The following is a 23670-nucleotide window of genomic DNA, read 5'->3' on the forward strand; positions in this document are numbered from 1 at the left end:
CACCCACTATGTCCTTCTCTGCATAATTTAACACCCCACTATTATTCCTAATACACTTAACTTCCTCCTTGACTTTTCTTTTACTACTAAAGTATTAAAAAAATTTCTTGGGGTCTATCTTAGCATTATCAGCAATACCCTTCTCAACCTGCCTTTTGGCAATCTGAATTTCCCTCTTGACTATATCTCTCATATTTTCATATACCCAACAGTTACCATCATCACTACTTTTTCTGTATTCCTGATATAGCTGTTTGTCATGGTCCGGTCCGTGAAATCCATATTCCGGTTCATGGTCCGGTCCATCGACCCTTGCTCCAGGTTTTCCTGTCTACCCTGTTTCTGGCTTGTTGAGCTCTAATTGAGTCAGCTGATGCTCGTAGGGGCTGGCTGCATAAATACCTTCAGAGACCAGGGTGTGGTGGTTGGATTGTTCTTGTCTTTGCTCCTTGCATGCATTCCTCTGCCTTCTGTTTCCTTGCCTGAAGCCCTGCCCTGCCCTGCCCTGCCCTGCCCTGTCTTGCCGGTAACTCTCGCCTCGCCTGAAGTTCTTGTCTCGCCTTGCTTTGTCAGAAGCCTTGCCTTGTCTTGCAGGTAACTCTCGCCTCATCTCGCCTGCAGTCTTGTCCTGGAGCCACCCTGTACCTAGCTCCCTTCCTGTCCCTTGCCTCCACCCAGGTAAGCCTTGTCTTGTCATTACCTGGGATTGGTTCTGTCCCTTCCTGTTCCATGCCTCCGTCGGGTGGTGATCCGCGCCCTGCCCAGGAGGAGCCTGTCTAGCCTCAAGCCTGAAGACTCCGGCCTCCTGTCTAGCCTCAAGCCTGAAGACTCCGGCCTCCTGCCTAGCCTCAAGCCTTGCCTCAAGTCTCCGGCCTCCGGCCTCCTGCCTAGCCTCAAGCCTCGCCTCAAGTCTCCGGCCTCCTGCCTAGCCTCAAGCCTCGCCTCAAGTCTCCGGCCTCCTGCCTAGCCTCAAGCCTCGCCTGAAGTCTCCGGCCTCCGGCCAAGCCTCGCCTGAAGTCTCCGGCCTCCGGCCAAGCCTCGCCTGAAGTCTCCGGCCTCCGGCCTCCTGCCAAGCCTCGCCTGAAGTCTCCGGCCTCCTGCCTTCTGCCAAGCCTCGCATCAAGTCTCTAAGACTTCAGCCCCATCCTGCCTGCCAACCAAGCCTCGTCCTTGCCTAGTACTGGGGTCCAAGCCAGAGGCAAGACTCAGGTACTGGCTCCTTGTCCAGTCTCTGGCTCGGAGTCCAAGCCCAGGCTCCTAGCTCTCCTGTCCAGTCCTGTTCCAGGTTCCTGGTTTTCCTGTCCATGTCCTTGCCATTGCCCTGTATCCTAGTCCTGTCCCTAGTACTTCAGTGTCTGTGTCTGGCACTTGGGTCCGTTCCCAGCCACTGCCTTATGACACTGTCTTTTCTTCAATAATTCTTAATGTATGTTTTTATTTATCCATGTAGTTAAGCTATTGTTTTTATTGCTTCTCCCAACCTTGGATATGAACACTTCCTGCACTACCTCTTTAAATTGACCCCATTGTTCCTCAACTGACTCAATGTCAAGCAGTTCCTTCCAGTTTACCTTTTGAACACTTTGCTACATCTACACAAACTTTGCCTTTCTGAAATTCAATTGAATTTCTCAGAATCAGAATCAGGTTTATTATCCACCGGCATATAATGTGAAATTTGTTTTTACTGATACACTCTCCCAAAAAACTTCAGAAAACTTCAAGACTAACAATGTTATGATCAGTTGTTCCTAAAGGCTCAACAACTTCTGTATTCAAAATTTATCCTGATTGTTAAAGAATATCAAATCTAGGCATGCCTTTCCTCTTGGTGCATTCACATACTGGGGCAAAAAACAATCATCCGTTAACTCAATGATTTCACTTTCCTGTAATCCCCTGGGCTCCCCCTCCCAATATTTGGGAAATTAAAGTCACCCATAATGATACCATCACCCTCAGAACTTGTTTTTTTAATATTCTGATAGAATTGTTTATTAAAATCACTGTCAGCATTAGGGGGTCTATAACATACACCCAATGTTATTCCTTTATGCTTAAACCTTTCAATTCTCACCCCAATATCTTCACCAAGTCTTAATTATCTCCTATCAAGAGCAGCTTCATGTTTAAATTCTCTCTATGTATACAGCTATTCCTCCACCTTGACAATCTAATGTATCTTTCCTAAGTAAAGTATATCCTTTAATACCATATTCATCACCATCCTTTGAGCTCATCCAGGTTTCAGTTATTACATCATATTTATACAGACTTGCATAGAATTCCAGCTCATTTTATTTTATTCTTTTACCTTCTTGCATTTATACAGGCCATTGTTAGTCTATTACTGATGTTTTAATCCTATTCTGACTCATTTTTATATTTTTGAAGCCTATAATTGGTTTTTGTCTGATAACACAATAAGACATAGGAGAAGTAGGCCATTCAGCATCTAGTCTGCTCCGCTATTCCATCATGGCTGATCCCAGATCTCACTCAATCCCATACACGTTCCGTCTCGCCATAACCTTTGATGCCCTGACCAATCATGAAGCTACCATTTTTTGCTTTAGATATACCCATGGTCTTGGACTTCACAGCTGTCTGTGGCAGAGCATTCCACAGATTCACCACTCTCTGGCTAAAAAAAATTCCTCCTTACCTCTGTTCTAAAGGGTCGCCCCTCAATTTTGAGGCGCTGTCCTCTAGTTCTGGATACCCCCATAATACAAAATATCCTCTCCACACCCATCTTATCTAGTCCTTTCAACATTCGGCAGGTTTCAATGAGATTACCCCTGCATTCTTTTAAATTCCAGTATAGGCCCAAAGCTGTAAAATGCTCCTATATATTAACCCCTTCATTCCCTGAATCATCCTCATGAACCTCCTCTGGACTCGCTCCAATGATAGCACATCCTTTGAGATTTGGGGCCCAAAACTGTTGACAATATTCCATGTGCAGTCAGACTTGTGCCTTATAAAGCCTCAGTATTACCTCCTGGTTTTTATATTCTATTCTCCTTGAAATGAATGCCAACATTGCAGTTGCCTTCTTTACCACAGACTCAACCCGTAAATTAACCTTCTGGGAGTCTTGTAACACCATAGGATTTTATCTTGTTAATCTTCTGGGAGTCTTGCACAAGGACTCCTAAGTCCCTCTGCACCTCTGATGTTTGAATTTTCTCCTCATTTAAGATAATAGTCTGTACTATTGTTCCTTTTACCAAAATGCGCTTTCATACATTTCCCAACACTGTATTCCATCTGACACTTTCTTGCCCATTCTTCCAACTTGTCTAAGTCCTTCTGCAATCGAATTGCATCCTCAGCACTACCTACCCCTCCACTATCTTCGTATCATCTGCAAACTTGATCACAAAGCCATCAATTCCGTTATCTAAAGCACTGACAAACAATGTGAAAAGTTGCAGTCCTAATACTGACCCCTAAGAAACACCACTACTCACTGGCAGTCAAACAGAAAAGGCCCCCTTTCATTCCCATTCGCTACTTCCTGCCACTCAGCCATTCCTCTATCCATGCTGGAATCTTTCCTGTAACACCATAGGATTTTATCTTGTTAAGCAACCTCAAGCATGGCACCTTATCAAATGCCTTCTGAAAATGACATCCACTGCCCCTCCTTTGCCCACCCTGCTTGTTACTTCCTCAAAGAGCTCTAACAGATTTGTCAGGCAAGATTTCCCTGTACAGACACCATGCTGACTTTGATGTATTTTATCATTAGTCTCCAAGTACTCCGAAACCTCATCCTTAATAACAGACTCCCAACACCTTCTCAACAACTGAGGTTAGGCTAAATGGCCTATAATTTCCTTTATTTTACCTTCCTCCCTTCTTAGGAGTGGAGTGACACTTGTCCTAATATGTTATTCTAGTCGTTAACTAACTGAAGCATATGCCAGTCCAGTACATTAGTGTCTCTCCAGTTCAAATGTAATCCATCCGGATGATACAGGTTCCACCTACCCCAAAAGGCCCCAGTGTCCCATAAACCTATGCCCTCTAACCTACACCATGATTTGAGCCACGCATTGAATCTTCTAATCTCATCCATCTTACCTGGTCTGGCGTGTGGCACAGGCAGAACTTCCGAGAAGACATCTTGTCAGTTCTGTCCCCAAGCTTTCCACCTAAGTCTTTAAATTTGTCTTGCAGAACTGACAGCCTGCCCTTTCCTACGTCATTTGTTCCATTGTGGACAATGACTACTGGATCCACCCTATCTCTGTCCAGGAGCTTATCTACTCATTCAGGGAGATCTCCTACTTGTGCTCCTGGTAGGCAACACACCATACAAGACTCCTTGTCAGTACACACCTGATTCTCAACATCCCCCCCCCACAACCCCGATAATTGAGTTCCCTGCCTTTGCTACTTCCTTTTTACAGGATTTAAATTTAGGTTTACATCTGTTCTTATGTCACAGTTTAACCGAAATTGATATATTTGTTTTATTAACCACCTCTTTTCTTAGAAATGGCTTGTTCATTCAGTTTCCCCACACATTTACTTACCGAACAGTTCCACATGGGAATAATTGGGTTTAGCTTGGATTAAATGTAGGCAGCGTGATGTGACACATTTTAAACTGAAATGGCATCATACTCTTGTAACTAGGACGAGAGAGATAATATAGTGATCCCAACAGGCACCTTTCTCACTGTATTCTGTTCCTGAGGTTAGTCTGTTGGAAGTAAACCTAACAGAGTTAATGCTGGATTTCCCTAATACCTGCAGAAGCTGTGGATTTTCTCTGCTCACTTGCTGAAGCAGGGCTGGTAACATGGATGGATTCTGCTGAAGAACCTGCCTCATGTTCTGAAACTGAGGTAGATCACGAAGGAATTCCAGGGGGCTCTCATCTATCAGGAGGGAAGAAGGGAAATACAAACATGGTCAGGTAACCAGACTGAAATAGATAACAGGAGAAGCAGTTTACTGTGTGTACAGTGGTGAATGTACAGAGATTAACAGATAAACGCCATACCTCTCTGCGTGGACCTACCAAGCACACTGGAGGGAAGAGAGCAGTTAGACTCCACCTGCTGGCTGGATTTAGATCATTTTTGTCGAGGTTTGTAATCTGAAAACGCACAATCTGAGAGGTGATACTTGTTCTGTTTTCTATCTGTTAAGAAATCCTCTATCCAAGCTAATGAATCAACTTCAATCCCATTGTTTTTGGATATTCACTGTCCAGGGCCAAAACCCCCATTGCTAACCTGCAGCAAGAAGAAACTGTTCAAGGTCCAAAATGCTGATTGCTAAAGTCAATACTTTCATGCACATCAGAAGAACTGTTTAAACTTCGAATCAGTGGCCTTTTCCATTGATATGATGAAGGAAATCAGTAATATCCATGCTGACCTGATGAAGATCTAACAGTACCACAAAAACAGAGTAGCAGTTACAAAACATCATATACAGAAGATGTTATAAGGTAATTTGTAAAGAGAAATATAGAGTAAGTACAAAATAGAGAAGACCGTGGGAGCTGGTAGGAGGTCCACAGAAGAGGATACAGAATTTACTTTTTAGCCTCAGTTCAGGAAGAATCTCTTCTCAGAGCCTCCTTTCTCCAATGGACAGCTTGTTTTTCTGCAAACTCGTGGCATTTTACTTTATTTTTATTTGGAACACAGTAACAGGCCCTTCCAGCCCAACAAGCCCACGCCTCTCAAATACACCCATTTGACTGATAAATCTACTAACTAAAAGTCTTTGGAATGTGGGAGGAAACTGGAGCACACTGAGGAAACCCAAAGGGTCACAGACAGATTGGATAAACTCCTTACAGACTACGGCACGAATTGACCCATTTGCTGGTGTTATCATAGCGCTATGCTAACTGCTACACTATCATGCCACCCTGTATGTCTTATATACAGTATATAGGTATTGTCCTAGTATTTTTGAACCCTTTGTAAAATTATGTATCTTTTAGAATTTATTTCTTGGGGCTGTTTCCGGGTCACCAAGGGAATGGCAGGTCTCTCGACAAAAAAGAATGTATACTGCCCCAAAGCCAAAATTAGACAAATATTTAGTATTGTATAACTATATCAACAAAAGGGGCAAGGATGACATCTAACTATAAGAATAAAAAGTCCGCTCAGAATGTTGAAAAATACAAGGAGTCGCAGCAACACAAGGGGGCTAGCTTCCCCACAGCTAGCCAGGACTGAGATAATGAGGAAGAGTCTGTGAACCTGACTTTGATTCTCAAAGAGATTTGTGATTTCCGACAAGGTAACAACAAACAGCTGGAAGGTATTAAAGGAGAAATAGTAAAAATTAATTTGAGGTTAGATGAAGCTGAAGCGAGGATTGTAGGGACTGAGAAGAGGCTGCAAAATGCAGAGGAAGTGATAGTAGAAATGCTAAAGCTACAAGGGCAGCTCCAGTGGAAGCTAATAGACCAAGGAGGTCGCACAAGAAGGGAAAATGTGAGGCCCTACGGAGTTCCTGAAGGAGCTGAAGGTAAACTCGGATTGGTGATTCCCTTCGCAGAGAAGCTCCCTAGAGAGAACCTTGACATATCAGAAGCAAAAGACCTACAGATAGAGAGGACCCACGGGGCATTAGCACTGCAGCCTCCGGCACCCAGCCCAGATCGATTCTAGTCAGATTTCTCAGCTACAGAACAAAGGTAGAAGTGCTTAAACTGGCATAGCAAAAGAAAGGCATTATGTGGAACAACTGTAAAATCAGTTTTGCACCGGGGATCCTTGCCAGACGGAAGGGATACGCGGAAGCACGGAGAGTCCTGAAGGAAAACAACATCAGATTCCAGGCCCTGTATGCAGCTCAGCTAACAGTCTTTTACGACGAAGGGACAAAAACCTACGCCACAGTGGAGGGGGCAACATCGGACCTGGCGGACCGGGGACTACCCATAAAAGTTATCACCCAACCGGAGTTACTACTGGAGAAGATTCGGCGGTGGTCATGGCAGCCAGTGCAGCAAGGACACTCCACTCAAACCAGAGTGTCAAGCTACAAGGAAAAGCTGCAAGTATTCAGACGTGAACGTACAGAGAGTATAGATTAATTAAGAGAAATTACTGAAAAGAGTAAATTGGATTTAAAGGTAAAGTTAAAGTTGGGTAACTGAAAATAAACTAGACGGAATAACTTGAATGATAGCAATATGGTCAAGACATGAAAAGGAGAGAATGCTCCATGATCGTTCACACTGTGGCGGGCCCTCTAACACAGGGTGAAGATAGAAGTTATCCTTCTGAGCTGAGGCAGGTCAGTGCTCAAGCCTCACTATTGGAAGTCGGGGAAAATTTTCAAATGATCTACGTTCAAAAATGCCTAGGGTTTGGTTTGTGTTCTGGTTTACTGTTGAGAAGGGATTGCTGGGTTGACTGGTGGTGCAATGACATCAGCGCCGGACCCAGAAGCAGAGGTTCCAGGGTTCAAACCTAGTCGGATCCGCTCCCAAGTACACTTTCCATCCGTGCCGGGTTGTGTGTCGAGGTCGCAACTCGACATCGTAAAATAAAGGGAAAATACTGCGAAAATGTCTGTGTGAGAAGTGGCACGCCACACAGCCTCTCTCTCTCTCTCGTTCCGTGCCTTGTAAAAAGCCATGAAAGATCCATCCTCACGGGTGCATGCACGGACACGCAGACACACACAGGCACACGCCAAAAAAAAGGGATTGCTTACTGTTTGTTTAGAAAAGGAGAGTGTTTTCTTTTCTACTAGAGAAAAATTTAAATTGAACCTCTCAAAATAATTTCCTATAATGTTAATGGGGTTTTGAATCCAATTAAGAGAGCAAAGATTATGTCTAAACTGAAAAAAGAGAGGGCACAAATAGCTTTTCTTCAGGAAACGCACATGAGCCAATCCGAAAATGCAAAATTTAAAAGAATGAGCTTTAAGCATGTATTTTATTCATCATATAAACTGAGCCACAAAAGAGGATATCAAGTGCTCTTAACTATGAACATATTTCAGAGTCGAAAGAGAAGGATGGATGATTTGTAAAGATTACAGGAAGAATAGAAGGTTCTGAAATAACATTGCTGAATGTTTATGCTCCACCAGGTAGTGAATGGTCATTCTATAGACACATTTTTGACCTAATGGCCAGCTCTCAAGGGGTAGTAATCTGCGGAGGGGATTTTAATATTAGGTTAAATCCTGCATTAGATTCTTCAGTAACAGGTATTCAGAACAAACCTCTGACTAGGAAAGTGAAATCACTGATGGAGGAGTTGGGAAGAATAGATGTGTGGAGGGAATTACACCCCACTAGTAACAACTATACACATTACTCTTCCTCTCATTCAGCTTATTCAAAGATAGACTACTTTTTTATATTTAACATAGATAGATTCAGGATAAAAGAGTGTAACATTGCAATAATTGATTTGTCGGACCATAGCCCAGTCACTACGTCTCTAATTCTAGAAAGGAAAATGAAGAAAACACTACAGAGGTTAAACTCGAAAGTAATGGAGAGATTAAGGGGACAAATCAAAGAATACTTAGACCTTAGTGTCACGGGAGAAACATCACCAGTGATCTTATGGGATACATTGAAAGCTGTACTGACAGGAAAGATTATTTCCGTACTACTCACATGAAAAAATTTAAAGCACAAAAATTAGCAGACCTTCAAGGAAAATTAAAACAACTTCAAGCTGTAGATAGCAACAAAATTAATTCTAATTTAAAACAGGAAATTAAGAAATTGCAAAGTGAAATTGATGACATTTACACATTGGAAACTTAAGAATTTTCTTTGCCTGAGACAAAAGAATCATGAAGTAGGAGGTAAATCAGCTAGGTTATTAGCATATAAGTTATGTAAGCAACAAGCAGACAATACAATTCATAAAATAAAGAATCCAAAAACAAAGCTTGTCGAGAGTACAATAAGGAAAATTCAAGAGAGTTTTGAAACATATTATTGAGAGCTGTACTCTTAACCCCGAGCCTCCAATGAGTCCCATATAGACACTTTTCTGAATTCTTTAGAACTATCCAAACTCACAGATTTACAAAATGAATGACTATTAGAACCAGTAACTGCCAAAGAACTGAACGTGGGGCTATCTTTAGATTAAAGGCCGGAAAGTTTGCAGGTTCTGATGGGTTTACCTCAGAGTGGTACAAATCGCTGAAGTTACAGTTAGCTCCATTATTACTTAACACCTTTAATTGGATCTTACAGAGAGGAGAAATTCCACCTTCCTGGAGAGAGGCGATTATCTCAGTTATTCCTAAAGGGGGTAAAGATAAACTAGAATACTAGTCAGTGTCCTTAATTTGGATTATAGAACCATAGAACATTACAGCACAGAAACAGGCCTTTTGGCCCTTCTTGGCTCTGACGAACCATTTTTCTGCCTAGTCCCACTGACCTGCACATGGACCATATCCCTCCATACACCTCTCATCCATGTACCCGTCCAAGTTTTTCTTAAATGTTAAAAGTGAGCCCACATTTACCACTTCTTCTGGCAGCTCATTCCACACTCCCACCACTCTCTGTGTGAAGAAGCCCCCCCCCCAATGTTCCCTTTAAACTTTTCCCCCTTCACCCTAAACCCATGTCCTCTGGTTTTTTTCTCCCCTAGCCTCAGTGGAAAAAGCCTGCTTGCATTCACTCTATCTATACCCAACATAATTTTATATATCTCTATCAAATCTCCCCTCATTCTTCTACGGTCCAGGAAATCAAGTCCTAGCCTATTTAACCTTTCTCTGTAACTCAGTTTCTCAAGTCCCAGCAACAACCTTGTAAACCTTCTCTGCACTCTTTCAACCTTATTTATATCCTTCCTGTAATTTGGTGACCAAAACTGCACACAATACTCCAAATTCATCCTCACCAAAACCTTATACAACCTCATCAATACCTTATACATTCTCAATAGTTTGATTAATAAAGGCCAAGTGTACCAAAAGCTCTCTTTACGACGCTATCTACCTGTGATGCCACTTTTAGGGAATTTTGTATCTGTATTCCCAGATCCCTCTGTTCTACTGCACTCCTCAGTGCCCTACCATTTACCTTGTATGTTCTACCTTGGTTTGTCCTTCCAAAGTGCAATACCTCACACTTGTCTGTATTAAACTCCATCTGCCATTTTTCAGCCCATTTTTCCAGCTGGTTCAAATCCGTCTGCAAGCTTTGAAAACCTTCCTCACTGTCTACTACACCTCCAATCTTTGTATCATCAGCAAATTTGCTGATCCAATTTACCACATTATCATCCAGATCATTGATATAGATGACAAATAACAATGGACCCAGCACTGATCTCTGTGGCACACCACTAGTCACAGGCCTCCACTCAGAGAAGCAATCCTCCACTACCACTCTCTGGCTTCTTCCATTGAGCCAATGTCTAACCCAATTTACTACCTCTCCATGACTGTAAATTTACTACATCTCTAGCGACTGAACCTTCCTAACTAACCTCCCATGCGGGACCTTGTCAAAGACCTTACTGAAGTCCATGTAGACAACATCCACTGCCTTCCCTTCATCCACTTTCCCGGTAACCTCCTCGAAAAACTCTAATAGATTGGTTATAAATAATTATAAATTACTTACATCTATATTAGCTTGTAGACTGGAAAAGCTTCTACCTGGCCTCATCCACTTAAGACCAGACTGGATTCATCCAGCAAAGGCAAACTCAGGACAACATAAGGAGAACTTTACACATACTAGAACAGGTTACTAAGAACGGGACAGAGACAATGGTAGTGGGATTAGACGCCGAGAAAGCTTTTGATTCAGTTAGATGGGTATTCCTATATAAAGTGTTAGAAAGATTCGGCTTTCAAGAAAAGTTTATTAAAGTAATCCAGACTTTATATGACACCCCTACAGCTCGATTTAAGATAAACGGGAACCTCTCTGACTCTTTTATTTTAGAGAGGGGAACTAGACATGGATGCCCAATTTCCCCTTTCCTCTTTGCACTATACATTAAACCTCTTGCCCAACTAATAAGACAGAGCAAAATTGTAAAAGGTGTCAAGGTGGCAGGGATTGAACAGAAGGTGGCGCTATTCGCAGATGACATCTTAGTCTATTTGAGTGAACAAAAAAATCATTCATAGGATTGTTTACACCGTTGGATGAGTTTGGGAAAGTATCAGGGTATAAAATTAATGTAATGAAAATGCAAGTTATGTCCCTAAATTATACAGCATCCAAAAAACTGCAGGATACATATGATCTTAAGTGGGAAGCTAAATCATTAAAATATTTAGGAATAACCCTGCCAAAAGAGCTTCCAACGTTGTCACAGGTAAATTATGGGCCATTAATTTCAGAGATAAAAGCAGATATACATAGATGGAATCTTATCCCTTTTTAAGTAATTCAAGGATAAATACCATAAAAATGAATATTCTCCCTCAGTTACTTTACTTTTTCCAGACTTTACTTGTGGGGGTAGACAATAATCAATTCAGGGAATGGAACAAATGGATTTCCCGCTTTATCTGGCAAGGAAAGATTTAACACTTTACAGTTAGGAAAAGGAGGAGGAGGTATGGCACTCCCTTGCTTGAGAAACTATTTTTATGCTTCACAGATAACCCCTCTGTTATATTGGTGCAATAGGGAATACAAGGCTAGATGAAAGGAAATAGAATTTGGATTGATTGACAGTTTTCCTCTACAGGCCTCAATTGCGGACAAAGGATTGATAGCCCAATTGGAAAAGATTAAAAACAGCTGGATAAATCTCACACTAAAAGTATGGCAGAAAGTGGCTAATTCATGTGGAATCTACAACATGTTAAAACTTTTCAGATGGTGTGCTTATGATACCGAATTCCTTCCCAGCAGAGGAGATAAAAGATTTGAACTACGGATAAAGAAAGGTCTTATAACCTACCTCTCATTCACACATAAAAGTGCATTACAAGGTATTCAATCCCTGCAGGATAAATACGGCCTAGAACACAATGATTTTTTTAGGTACCTTCAAGTACGATATCATGTTAACCAGAGTTGTAGATATACAGACTTATCAACAGCAGAATTAGAATTTTTCAAGATTCTGAAATTGGCTTACAGCTCAATACCAAGTAAATCAATTTCTTGATTACGTAAAGCCCTCATGCCAAAAATGAAAACACATTGTATATTAAAGAGAAGTAGGAAGAAGAAGCGGGGTTGATACTTTCAGAGGAGGCTTGGGGGAAAATATGCAGCTTTCAGTGGTCTTCAACTAACTCTTTGGTTTGGAGAGAACATTACTGGAAAACTATTATAAGATACTTCAAGACCCCATACCAGGAAAAATATAAAGACACAAACGTGGCGTGTTGGAGAAGGTGTGGTTCCAAGGAGGCAAATCATTTCCATATTTTTTGGGATTGCCCTAAATTAAGTTTATATCGGAAAGGTATTTACAGAACATTAGTTAAGGTATTTAAGAGTCAGATACCTCTGAACTTGGAGACTCTCTATTTGGGGCATGTATTGTTTTTGGAGCAGAAGAAAGATATAGAGCTGCTGCAGGCACTTTTAGCGGCAAGTAAGAAATCAATCACCAGGAAGTGGCTAAATCCAACATCACCTACATTAGAAGATCGGCATGAAACTATTTTGGAAATATTTAAAATGGAAAAGATGACTTACTCTCTGAGAATTCAAACAGAAAAATTTTATCAAGTTTGAAATAAATGGATTGAATTTATAACCCCAATGTGAACAGACTTTAGGTGACTCTCCTAAAGGTTCATACTGCTTTCCTCATCAACATAGTAATAATGTTAACGTAAACTCCCTTGGTTCGAATGTTCACTGTTTTATTTCTGGAAAATGTGGAATTAATACAAGTAAAGAAAAAAATTTATATATATATAAAAAATGGAAAAGGTTTTTTATGTAAAAAAGTTTGTGTAATACTTGCGAACACCTTATCCAAATAAAAATAAAATAAATTTAAAGAAAAATTTATTTCTCAAAATACAATGTGTTCCACTTAAAATAAAATAACTACGGTTAAGCTACTTCATTAACAGAAAGCATTGCATCCTTGTGTGAGAGGGGAAATATATCTTACAAAATAGTAACTATTAACATCTAGACTCTCTTTTGGAAATGAGATTCAGTTTGTTAAGCAAATTAGTCCTTGAAATATAGGTTAATACAGTATAACCTCCCTAAAGTGAGGTTACTGTAGACACCTGTAAAGGTTAAGACTTATAGCCATGACATAAATTGAGGACACTGGAATTAATATATTGAACTTCATCTTTATCTTATCCAGTGACATTTTATACAATAAGAGTTTGAATGATTTTTTTGCAATCTAAATACACTGTATCTACTAACTATACTTTATTACATTCTCAAAAGAACTCACAAGAAATTTGGTAAGATTATTCTCCTTTTATAAAACCCCATCGTTTCTTTCTACACGTTATTCAAAATTTTTTTATATCATTTCTGTAACAATTGTTCCAGAATGTTCCTGATGACTGACATTAAGCTGAATGGCATATAGTTCCATGTTTTTTTTTCATCCTTGTTTCTCAATCCACTGAACCCTTACAAAATACATGGGAATTTTGGAAGAGCATAATCCATGTAACCACTATCATTGCAGTCACCTCTTTTACCATCGTACAATAGAGGTCAATAAGATACAGAATATCTTTAATTTCTAGTAAGATGGTGACACGCTCTGGCGCGGAGGCCTCACAGAGGCCAATCAAAGGTGTTTTTGTTTTTTTTACGATCGCAAGACAATGCTGGACTTTAAGAACTTTGGATACTGAAGATCTACCTCATCAGCGAGCTGCTCATTGGCAGAGGAGCTGATCTTGGTGCAGACCACCTTGCTGCTTACTATAGGAAGGCATTGAAGGCATCAGAGATAGTGTACAAAGGCATCATGCAGTGTAACAGTGGGTGATTGTTTTGGACTTCAATCTTGCGATCGCAAGATCCAGTTGGACATGATAATTTACAATACCACAGGCCCATTTCCCTTGTTTGTTGATGCAACAGACTGCAAGAGAACAGCAAAGCCTCAGCCATAGCAAAGACTAGGCCTCAAGCCATGGGCTTGCCTGCTGCTGCAATCCAGGAGAGCAGATGCTGGAGGCAGTGTAAAGTGGTATCCATACTTGGTTAGGGGCTGGCATCTCCCAGTGTTCAAATGGTGTAATGACAAACTGGATTCTGTCTGTGCATGCATGCTTGCATCGTATGCATACTGCCAGGGACTGCACCATCAATTTGTGGGACATGCCGCTTAGGCTGTATCTTTTTTGACTGACTATATGGTTGCTTGCTATCTTTATTGTGTTACACATGCTTTACACTATGTATATTTTGCACCTTGGCCCCACAGGAGCGCTATTTCATTCAGCTGTATTCACGTACAGTTGAATGATAATTAAACTTGAACTTGAACAAAAAGCAGTCAGTCAGGCGCAGGGGAATCCATAAGTTTACCTCAAATCTTCTCCCTTCAGATGCTACCTCACCTACTTAGTAACCCCAACATTTTCTGTTTCTATTTCTGATGTTCAGATATATGTCTAACAGGGATTGCTGGATAGCATTTTTCTCAAATATTATTGCTGGAGCCTTTTACGAATCAACAAAGGATAAATGAATTTGTTGATAAAGAAGACAACAGAATATGAAAGCAAAGTAGTTGGAAATTTTTAAAATGAAACAAAGAGTAAGCCAGGTTTGATTCTGAACTCAGTGTTGCTTGTGTCGAGTTTACAAGCTCTCCCTGTGACCAAGTGGGTTTCTCCTGGGTGCTCCAGTATCTTCCCACATCCCAAAGATGTGCTGGTAGCATAATTGGTTAAATTTCCCTCCCTTAGTAAGTGGGAGGCAGGAGAATCAAGGAATAGTTAATAGGACTGTGAAAGACAACAGGATACAGGAAGGAGACTGATAAGCGTAGTGTACAGAATGGCTTCCCCGTGTCATTAGGTCCCTCAAAGTTCCTGTGCAAGCTGGTAAAGTTGTTAAGGAGGTGTATGGTGTATGGCCTTCACTAGCCAGGAGACTGAGCTCAAAAGCTGCAAGGTAATGTTGTAGCTCTATAAACTCTGGTTGCACCACATTTGGAATATTGTATTCAGTTGCAGTCATCTTTTAAAGGATGAAAAGGCTTTAGAGAAGGTATGGAGAGATTTCCCAAGCTGTTATCTGAATTGGAGAACATATCTTGTGAGGGTAAAGTGAGTGAGGTAGGGTAGTCCAGCCAATGGTATAGCTGTTCGCACATAAACAACTTTTTGAGTATCGAAAGACACTGCTGGATATTACAAACATCAAGTACTACAGGTTTACCCAATAAAGAGTTCCTGAATAGCAATGGAGCTGGACTTGCTGCAAACCGTGTTGTCACCTGCTACAACTACCCAGGGAAGAAGGCATCAGAGACAGTCAGCAGAGGTGGTGTGCGGTCCAATAGATGGTGCAAATGATTGTCTTTGACAATTACCTCAAGGTCGCAAGACCCTGTCAGACATTGGTAATATAGAATACTAAATGTCCAGTTTATTGATTCATTGGAAAGACCAACAGTGGGGGAGCTGTGTGGCCTTGATTGTCGCCCAGACCAAGCTCTCATGCCATGATGTTGCCTGTTGCAGCCACCCAGGGGAGAAGACTCTGGAGATGGTGTGGGAGAGTGCAGAGGCACGGCGGGCACACTGGAGTCCATGCTGGGTTGAGGGCTGCCACTCCCATTGGTGTTACCCACCACTGTTCCACAGTGGAAGACAAGCTGGATTGTGTTCGTCTGTGGCAGAAATGAAGAACTACTGCATGCTTGTTCTTGCAGAGATACGATTCCAGGTCAACATCTCATGCACCATTAATCTGCAGGCCATGCCACTCAAGGGCTTTGGCTGTTATTTTTATGTGACTATATGTTTTTCTACTATTGTAACTATGGAGAAAAATGGAGAGCTATGTACCAGGAAAGAGTTAAATTGATCTTAGTAGTGGTTTGAAAGGTCAGCAAACATCATGAGTCAAGGGGCTTCTACTGTGCTGTAATATTCTATTTTCTATGAAAATGAGGTTCAGCTATTAGTCTTGATCTCACGTAGCAACAACTGTCACCAGCTCAAATGATGACCATGCAAGATGGCCCATGACATTCTACTGTACACCAATGGGACAGGGCACCGTTTTCTGTATATGTAACCAAGGTAAACAAGAAGAGTTTTGTCAAATTATTTACAAAAAGTGGTACTCCTTGCCTAGTATTTCTGGGTTAGATTCCTGACCAGATTCAAGACAATCTTGAGGTGCTGTACTCTCCTCCACCGGACTCATTAGACTATCAGGCATACCCTGTGAACAAGAAAAGAGATTCAATGTGCCTCTGCTGAAAAGATTAAAAAACTAATTCTACAGCACTGAGACTTGGCATTTTGTATAATTGCTGCATTTTCCATACTCCTCAGTAACTTACTCGGTGTCAGAATCACACCATCATGATAAGATCATCAACACATAAACGGGTTGTAGAGTCATACAGCACAGAAACAGGTCTCTCTGCCCACTGAGTCACACCAATCCTCAGTACTCATTTTTACTGCCCCTACACTCATCTTACTTTATTTTCCACCCACTTCCATCAGCTCCATCCAGATTCAACCACTCATCTCAAACATGAGACATTCTGAAGATGCTGGACTTCCAAGCAACACACAAAGATGCTGGAGCAACTCAGCAGACCCGACAGCATCTAGGAAAACAGTACAATCGACTTTTCAGACCGAAACTCTTCGGCAGGACTGAACAAAAGGCTGAGGGGTAGATTTAAAAGTTGGGGGAGGGGAGAGAGAAACACAAGGTGATAAGTGAAATCTAGAGGGGGAAGGATGAAGTAAAGAGCTGGGAAATTGATTGATGAAAGAGATAGAAGTCCAAGGAAGAAAGAAAAGGGGGAGGAGACCGGGGGAGGCGATGAGTGGGTCAGGAGATAAGGTGAGAGAAGGGAACAGGGGATGGGAAATGGTGAAGTGGGAGGGGGTGGAGCGCATTACCATTTGTTTGAGAAATCTATGATCACGCCATCATGTTGGAGGCTACTAAAATGGAATATAAGGTGTTGTTCCTCCAGCCTAAGTGTGGCCTCATCATGACAGTGGGGGAGGCCGTGGTTGGACATATCGGAATGGGAATGGAAAGTGGATTTAAAATGGATGGCAACTGGGAGATCCTGCTTTTACTGACGGACAGAGTGTAAATGTTCGACGAAGCAGTCTCCAAATCTACGTCAGGTCTCACCAGTATACAGGAGGCCACTCCGGGAGCACCAAACACAGTATATGACCTCATCTGACAGGACTGTTTAGAAACATAGAAACATAGAAAATAGGTGCAGGAGTAGGCCATTCAGCCCTTCGAGCCTGCACCGCCATTCAGTATGATCATGGCTGATCATCCAACTCAGAACCCTATACCTGCCTTCTCTCCATACCCCCGATCCCTTCAGCCACAAGGGCCTTATCTAACTCCCTCTTAAATATAGCCAATGAGCTGGCCTCAACTGTTTCCTGTGGCAAAGAATTCCACAGAGTCACCACTCTCTGTGTGAAGTAGTTTTTCCTCATCTCGGTCCTAAGCTTCCCCTTTATCCTCAAACTGTGACCCCTCGTTCTGGACTTCGCCAACATCGGGAACAATCTTCCTGCATCTACCCTGTCCAATCCCTTTAGAATTTTATACGTTTCAATCAGATCCCCCCTCAATCTTCTAAATTCCAGAGAGTATAAGCCTAGTCGATCCAGTCTTTCATCATATGAAAGTCCTGCCATCCCAGGAATCAATCTGGTGAACCTTCTTTGTACTCCCTCTATGGCAAGAATGGTGGTGAGGGAGGAAGTGTAGGGGCAAGTTGTAATACTTGTTCTGCTTACAAGGATAAGTGCCAAGAGGGAGATCAGAGACATGAATGGATAAGGGAGTCATGCAGGAAGCGATCTCTGTGGAAAGCAAAAAGTGGGGGGGGGAGGGAATGATGTGCTTGGTGGTGGAACACCACGGGAGGTGACGGGAGTTTCGGAGAATTATGTGCTGTACGCGGAGGCTGATGGGGTGGGAGATGAGGACAAGAGGAACCCTATCCCTGGGAGGATGGGGTAAGAGCAGACATGCATGAAATGGAAGAGATGTGGTTAAGGACAGCGTTGACAGTGGAGGAAGGGAAGCCCCTTTCTTTGAAAAAAGGAGGACATCGCCTTCTTCTAGAACGAAAAGCCTCACCCTGAGAGCAGATATGGCGGAGACGGAGGAATTGAGAGAAGGGGATGACGTTTTTACAAGTAACAGGTGGAACAAGGTAAGGTCCAGGTAGCTGTAAGAGTCTGTGGGTTTAGAATAGACGTCAGTGGATAAGCTATCTCCAGAGATAGAGACAGTGAGATTGAGAAAGGGGAGGGAGGTGTCTGAAATGGACCAGGTAAATTTGAGGGCAGGTAAAGTTGGAGGCAAAGTGGATGAAGTCAACAACTTTAGCATGGGTGCAGGATGTAGTGTGGGAAAAGTGCGGGATGGTCACTAGTGTAGGCTTGAAACATAGACTGTTCCACATAGCCAACAAACAGGCAGGCATAGCTAGAACCCATGCGAGTGCCCATGGCTCCCCTTTTGTTTGAAGGAAGTGGGAGGAGCCAAAGGAGAAATTATTTAGAGTGAGGACAAGTTCTGCTAGGCGGAGGAGAGTGGTGCTAGAGGGGAACTGGTTAGGTCTGGTGTCCTTTGAGGCCTTCCTCATGGGGGATGGAGGTGTATAGGGACTGGGCATGTATAGTAAAAATAAAATGATGGGGGCCAGGGAACCTGAAATCTTTGAAAAGATCCAAGGCATGTGAAGTGTCACAGATGTAGGTAGAAAGAGTCTGAACTGGGGGGGATAAAACAGAGTTGAGGTATGTCAATAGGAGTTCAGTGGGGTAGGAACAAGTTGAAATAATGGGTCTACCTGGAGAAGCGGATTTGTGGATCTTGGGTAGGAAGTAGAAACAGGAGGTGCAGGATGCAGGGACTATGAGGTTGGTGGTGGTGGATGGAAGATCCCCAGAGCCAATAAGTTTGGTGATGGTGTGGGAGACAATAGCCTGGTGCTCCTTAGTGGGGTCCTGTTCAAGGGGTAAGTAAGAGGAGGTGTCTGAAAGTGGGAATTGGGCCTCAGCAAGGTAGAGGTCAGTATGCCAGACTGCTACAGCACCTCCCTTATCTGCGGGTTTGATGGTGAGGTTAGGATTGCGGAGAGAGTGGAGAGCCGAGTGTTCAGAAGGAGTGAGGTTGGATCAGGAGAGAGGAGTGTTAAAGTCTAGATGGTTAATGTTCCATCAGCAGTTGGCAATAAAAAGGTCCAGAGCAGGCAGGAGAACAGGGCGGGGTGTCCAGGAAGAGGAGGAGGGTTGGAGATGGGAGAAGAGGTCATCGGTGCAGGGTGGAGAGTCCTTGCCAAAGAAATAGGCTCAGAGACAGAGGCAGCGGAAGAAGAGCTCAGCACCTGGCAGGCCCAGAACTCGCTGAGATGTGGGAGCAGGGGGAAAAAGGTGAGGCCCTTACTGAAGACAGAACGTTCTGCCTCAAACAGGGGAAGGTCGGAGAGGGATGGTCAAACTTACGGTAATGCCCCCCACCCCCCTCCCCTTCGCCATTTCCCATCCACTTTTCCCTCTCTCACCTGATCTCCTCACCCGCCCATTGCCTCGCTCTGGTGCCCCCCCCCCTTTTCTTTCTTCCATGGCCTTCTGTCTCTTTCACCAATCAACTTCCCAGCTCTTTACTTCATCCTCCCCCCTTCGGGTTTCACCTATCACCTTGTGTTTCTCTCTCCCCTCTCCTCTCCTTTTAAATCTACTCCTCAGCCTTTCTCTCCAGTCCTGTCAGCCCGAAATGTCCAATGTACTCTTTTCCTAGGTGCTGCCTGGTCTGCTGAGTTTCTCCAGCATTTTGTGTCTGTTGCTCAACCACTCATCTGTACACTTGGGGCAACTGACAATGGGTCAATTAACCTCCAAACCCATAAGTCTGGGTTGTGGGATGAAACCTGCGTACGCGGAAGAAATCTACACGGTCACAGGGAGAAGATCAGAATCAAGGTTTATTATCACTGGCATGTGACATGAAATTTGTTAATTTATCAGCAGCAGTTCAATGCAATACCTAAAATAGAAGAAAAAAAACAAAATAAAATAATAACAATAATAAATATGTAAATCAATTACAGTATACATATATTGAATAGATTAAAAATCGTACAAAAAAACAGAAATACTATATATTAAAAAATGGAGGAAGTGTCCAAAGGTTCAATGTCCATTTAGGAATCGGATGACAGAGGGGAAGAGGCTGTTCCTGAATCGCTGAGTGTGTGCCTTCAGGCTTCTGTACCTCCTACCTGATGGTAACAGCGAGAAAAGGGCAAACCCCACACAGAAAGCACCATGGATCAGGATTCCATTTAGATCTCTGGAGCCGTGAGGCAGCAGTTCTACAGTGTAACTCCTTGGTCATACAGACTAATCTGTACCACCTACAAAATGGATTACAATTATTTGCCTCGGGTTTTCAGGTACAAGATGTGTCTTGGCTACTTGTCTATGTATGTACCTCATAAACCCATGATTTCTATCACAAAGCAGAGGCTGCACATTGTCCTAACTTAAAAATATATCACCATTGCATTTTCATTAGTTCCAAATCCCATCATTCCCCACTTAACACCGCCATGGAGATACCTTCACATAGAACACATGACATAGAACATTACAGCACAGTGGATCCCCTTTGACCCACTATGTTATGCTGTTCTTTTAACCTACTCTAAGATCAGTCTAACCACTCCCTTCCACATAGCCCTCCACTTTTCTATAATCTACGTGTCTCCCTAAGAGTTTCTTAAATGTCCCTAATGTATCCGCCACCCCTGGCACCGCATTCTATGCACCCACAACTCTGAGTTAAAAACTACTTCTGAATCTCCTTTATACTTTCCTCGAGTCAGCTTAAAGTTATGCCATTTTGTATTAGCCATTTTACCCTCAGAAAAAGGCAATGGCTGACCACTCTGTCTATGCCTCATTATCTTTTACAGCTCTATAAAGTCACCTCTCATCTTTCTTCACCCAAAGAAGAGTCCTACCTTATCTTTATAAAACAGGCTCTCTTTATTCCAGGCAGCACCCTGGTAAGTCTGCTCTACACCATCACTTAACACCACCATGGAAGTATCTTCACATGAAGATCTCCAGCTCACTACCACTCCTCAAGCACAATTAGTGATGGGCAAGAAATGTTAGCTTTGTCAACAATGTCCAGATCCTGAAAAAATACCTTTAAAACATTGTACTATCCAGAAAATAGTAGTTTGACTGACATCTTTCAGTTAAAAAAAGTCTTGCAATATAGAAAGTACAGCAGACAATTTGCTTCAGGCAATGCGGCAATGATTCGGTCATATGATTTTGGCATTGGTTGAGGAACATGTATTAATCAAGACACTAAATCTTTAATTTTGCAACTCTGGGACAGAACAGGCAAGGCCTTAGTTTAACATTACATCTAAAGCATCGTCAGCACATTCAACAATGAGATACTATTTAGCCAGGTTTCTGACACAAGTGAAGGTGCTCCTTTCTGAGCTACACGTGACATGCATTGCTTTACCTGGAACAATCAGATAAAGCTGCATTGATTAAGGTTGAGCAACATCCAGCACATGCACACACACAGTCAGATACTCTAACACACCCACAGCCCTTACCGTCAGCAGGTATTCCACCGCCCTGTGTGGATTATTGAAGCTTGTCCTTAATGCTGCCACCACCTCTTCACGATCATAACCCATTGACATAATTTCAGACACCATTGTCTCATAAGCTGCATTCCTCTCTGTGAAGAGGAAAGAATAAGCCAATTAGACACTTAAGAATATAAATAGTTTTCTGGGGTGTACTGCCGATCACTGCCAAAATTACACCTTTCAGTATCACTACTGACAGCAACAACTACTAAAGGAAACACATTGTTCAAAATATATTGTAAGATTACACATTTAAGAATTGCACCCACAACATCACACAGGTAGTACTGATTTAATAATGTTACCAAAGTAAGTAGATGAGAAACAGAGAGCGGTAACAAACAGTCTCTACACAGCACCTTATTTGAGAAAATGCGGCATTAATTCTCTGCCATTAATAATACTGAAAAGATCAGGGAATCACTCCTACAAACATTCCTTGTGTCACCACCTCACCGCTCTTTTATAGCCTTGTCCATTCATCCCTCTCCATCGATCTCCCTCCTAACATTTCACTCATTTGCCTAACACCTCACTCTGGTGCCCCTCTTGCTTCCCTTTCTCTCATGATCCACTCTCCTTTGTTATCAAGGTTCCTTCTTCTACAACCTTTTACCTTTTGAATCTATCACCCACCCACCCCCCCAGCTTCTCACTTCATTCCCCCCTCCACCTAGTCTCATCTATCACCTTCCAACGTACTCCTCCCCCTCCCCCAACCTTCTTATTCTGGCTTCTGCTCCTCCTTTTCAAATCCTGACCCAAACCATCAACTGTTTATTCCTCTCCATAGATGCTGCCTGACCGAGTTCCTCCAGAACTTGTGTGTGAAGCTCTTTTACAACTATTACAAATGACTTTGCATGGCACAGCAAATCATAAATTAATAATAGGGAAATCTTCACTAAGCTATTTGCATATCAGTTTCTTAATCCATTCCCACACCCTTTCTCCATGTTTATGAAATACTAACTATGAGTTTACTGACCTGATGGCATAATATCATTGTCATGGGGCAGATCCTCAAATGCTTCACTCTGAAAACTAGGTTCTGAGAGTAAATCAATCACTGATGCTTGTGCAGGGAGTAGATCACTGACTGGTGGGGCAGAGAGCATGTCACTGCCAGAATGCGGCATTGAACTGTGAATACAAATTTAATTGCATCTTAAACCAGTACTTTTAAATATATTCAAATGTCCTAAAAGTTAACTAATATTATTTCATGTTTGGTTCTGACTCCTGCACATCAATGTACATTAGTTGATGCTGTGCACTGTCAGTACAATATCTGCTTTTGTCAACCTGATGATATACTTTGTCTGTCTAAAATTTTAGAACACTACAGGCCCTTCGGCCCACAATGTTGTGCCAACCTTTTAACCTACTGTAGGATAATCTAAGCCTTCCCTCCTACATCAGTGGTCCCCAACCACCGGGCTGCAGACCGGTACCAGGCCGCAAAGATGCGCTACCAGGCCGCGAGGAAACGATATGACTTGGCGATAAGAAGCGATATGAGGCAGTTGCACCTTTCCCCATTCCCTGTCACGCACTGTTGAACTTGAACACCCGCGCCCCCCCCAACCCGTCGGCCAGTCCGCAAGAATATTGTCAATATTAAACCGGTCCACGGTGCAAAACAGGTTGGGGACCCCTGTCCTGCATAGTCCATTTTTCTACCATCCATATAAGAGCTTCTTATATGTCCCTAACGTATCTGCTTCTATCACCACCCCTGTCAGTGTGCTCTATGCACCCACCACTCTCTGTGTAAAGGACTTACCTCTGACATCCCCCCTCACATATACTTTCCTCCAATCACCTTAAAATT

At 42.5% G+C, this 23670-nt stretch overlaps 1 protein-coding gene across 1 annotated transcript in view; it reads right to left on the bottom strand.

Moving 5' to 3' along the window:
* The window catches only part of LOC140191085 (uncharacterized), a 98007-nt gene that overhangs the window by 18671 nt on the left and 55666 nt on the right, over positions 1–23670 (bottom strand). The window contains exons 14-17 of the mRNA XM_072248161.1: positions 22825–22979; positions 21798–21925; positions 16270–16363; positions 4765–4895 (exon numbers count right to left, since the gene is read on the bottom strand). Of these exons, the coding sequence (XP_072104262.1) occupies positions 4765–4895; positions 16270–16363; positions 21798–21925; positions 22825–22979 (508 nt within the window). The remainder of the gene's footprint in view (positions 1–4764; positions 4896–16269; positions 16364–21797; positions 21926–22824; positions 22980–23670) is intronic.

Source organism: Mobula birostris, chromosome 32 (assembly GCF_030028105.1).
Source record: "Mobula birostris isolate sMobBir1 chromosome 32, sMobBir1.hap1, whole genome shotgun sequence".
Lineage (NCBI taxonomy): Eukaryota > Metazoa > Chordata > Chondrichthyes > Myliobatiformes > Myliobatidae > Mobula > Mobula birostris.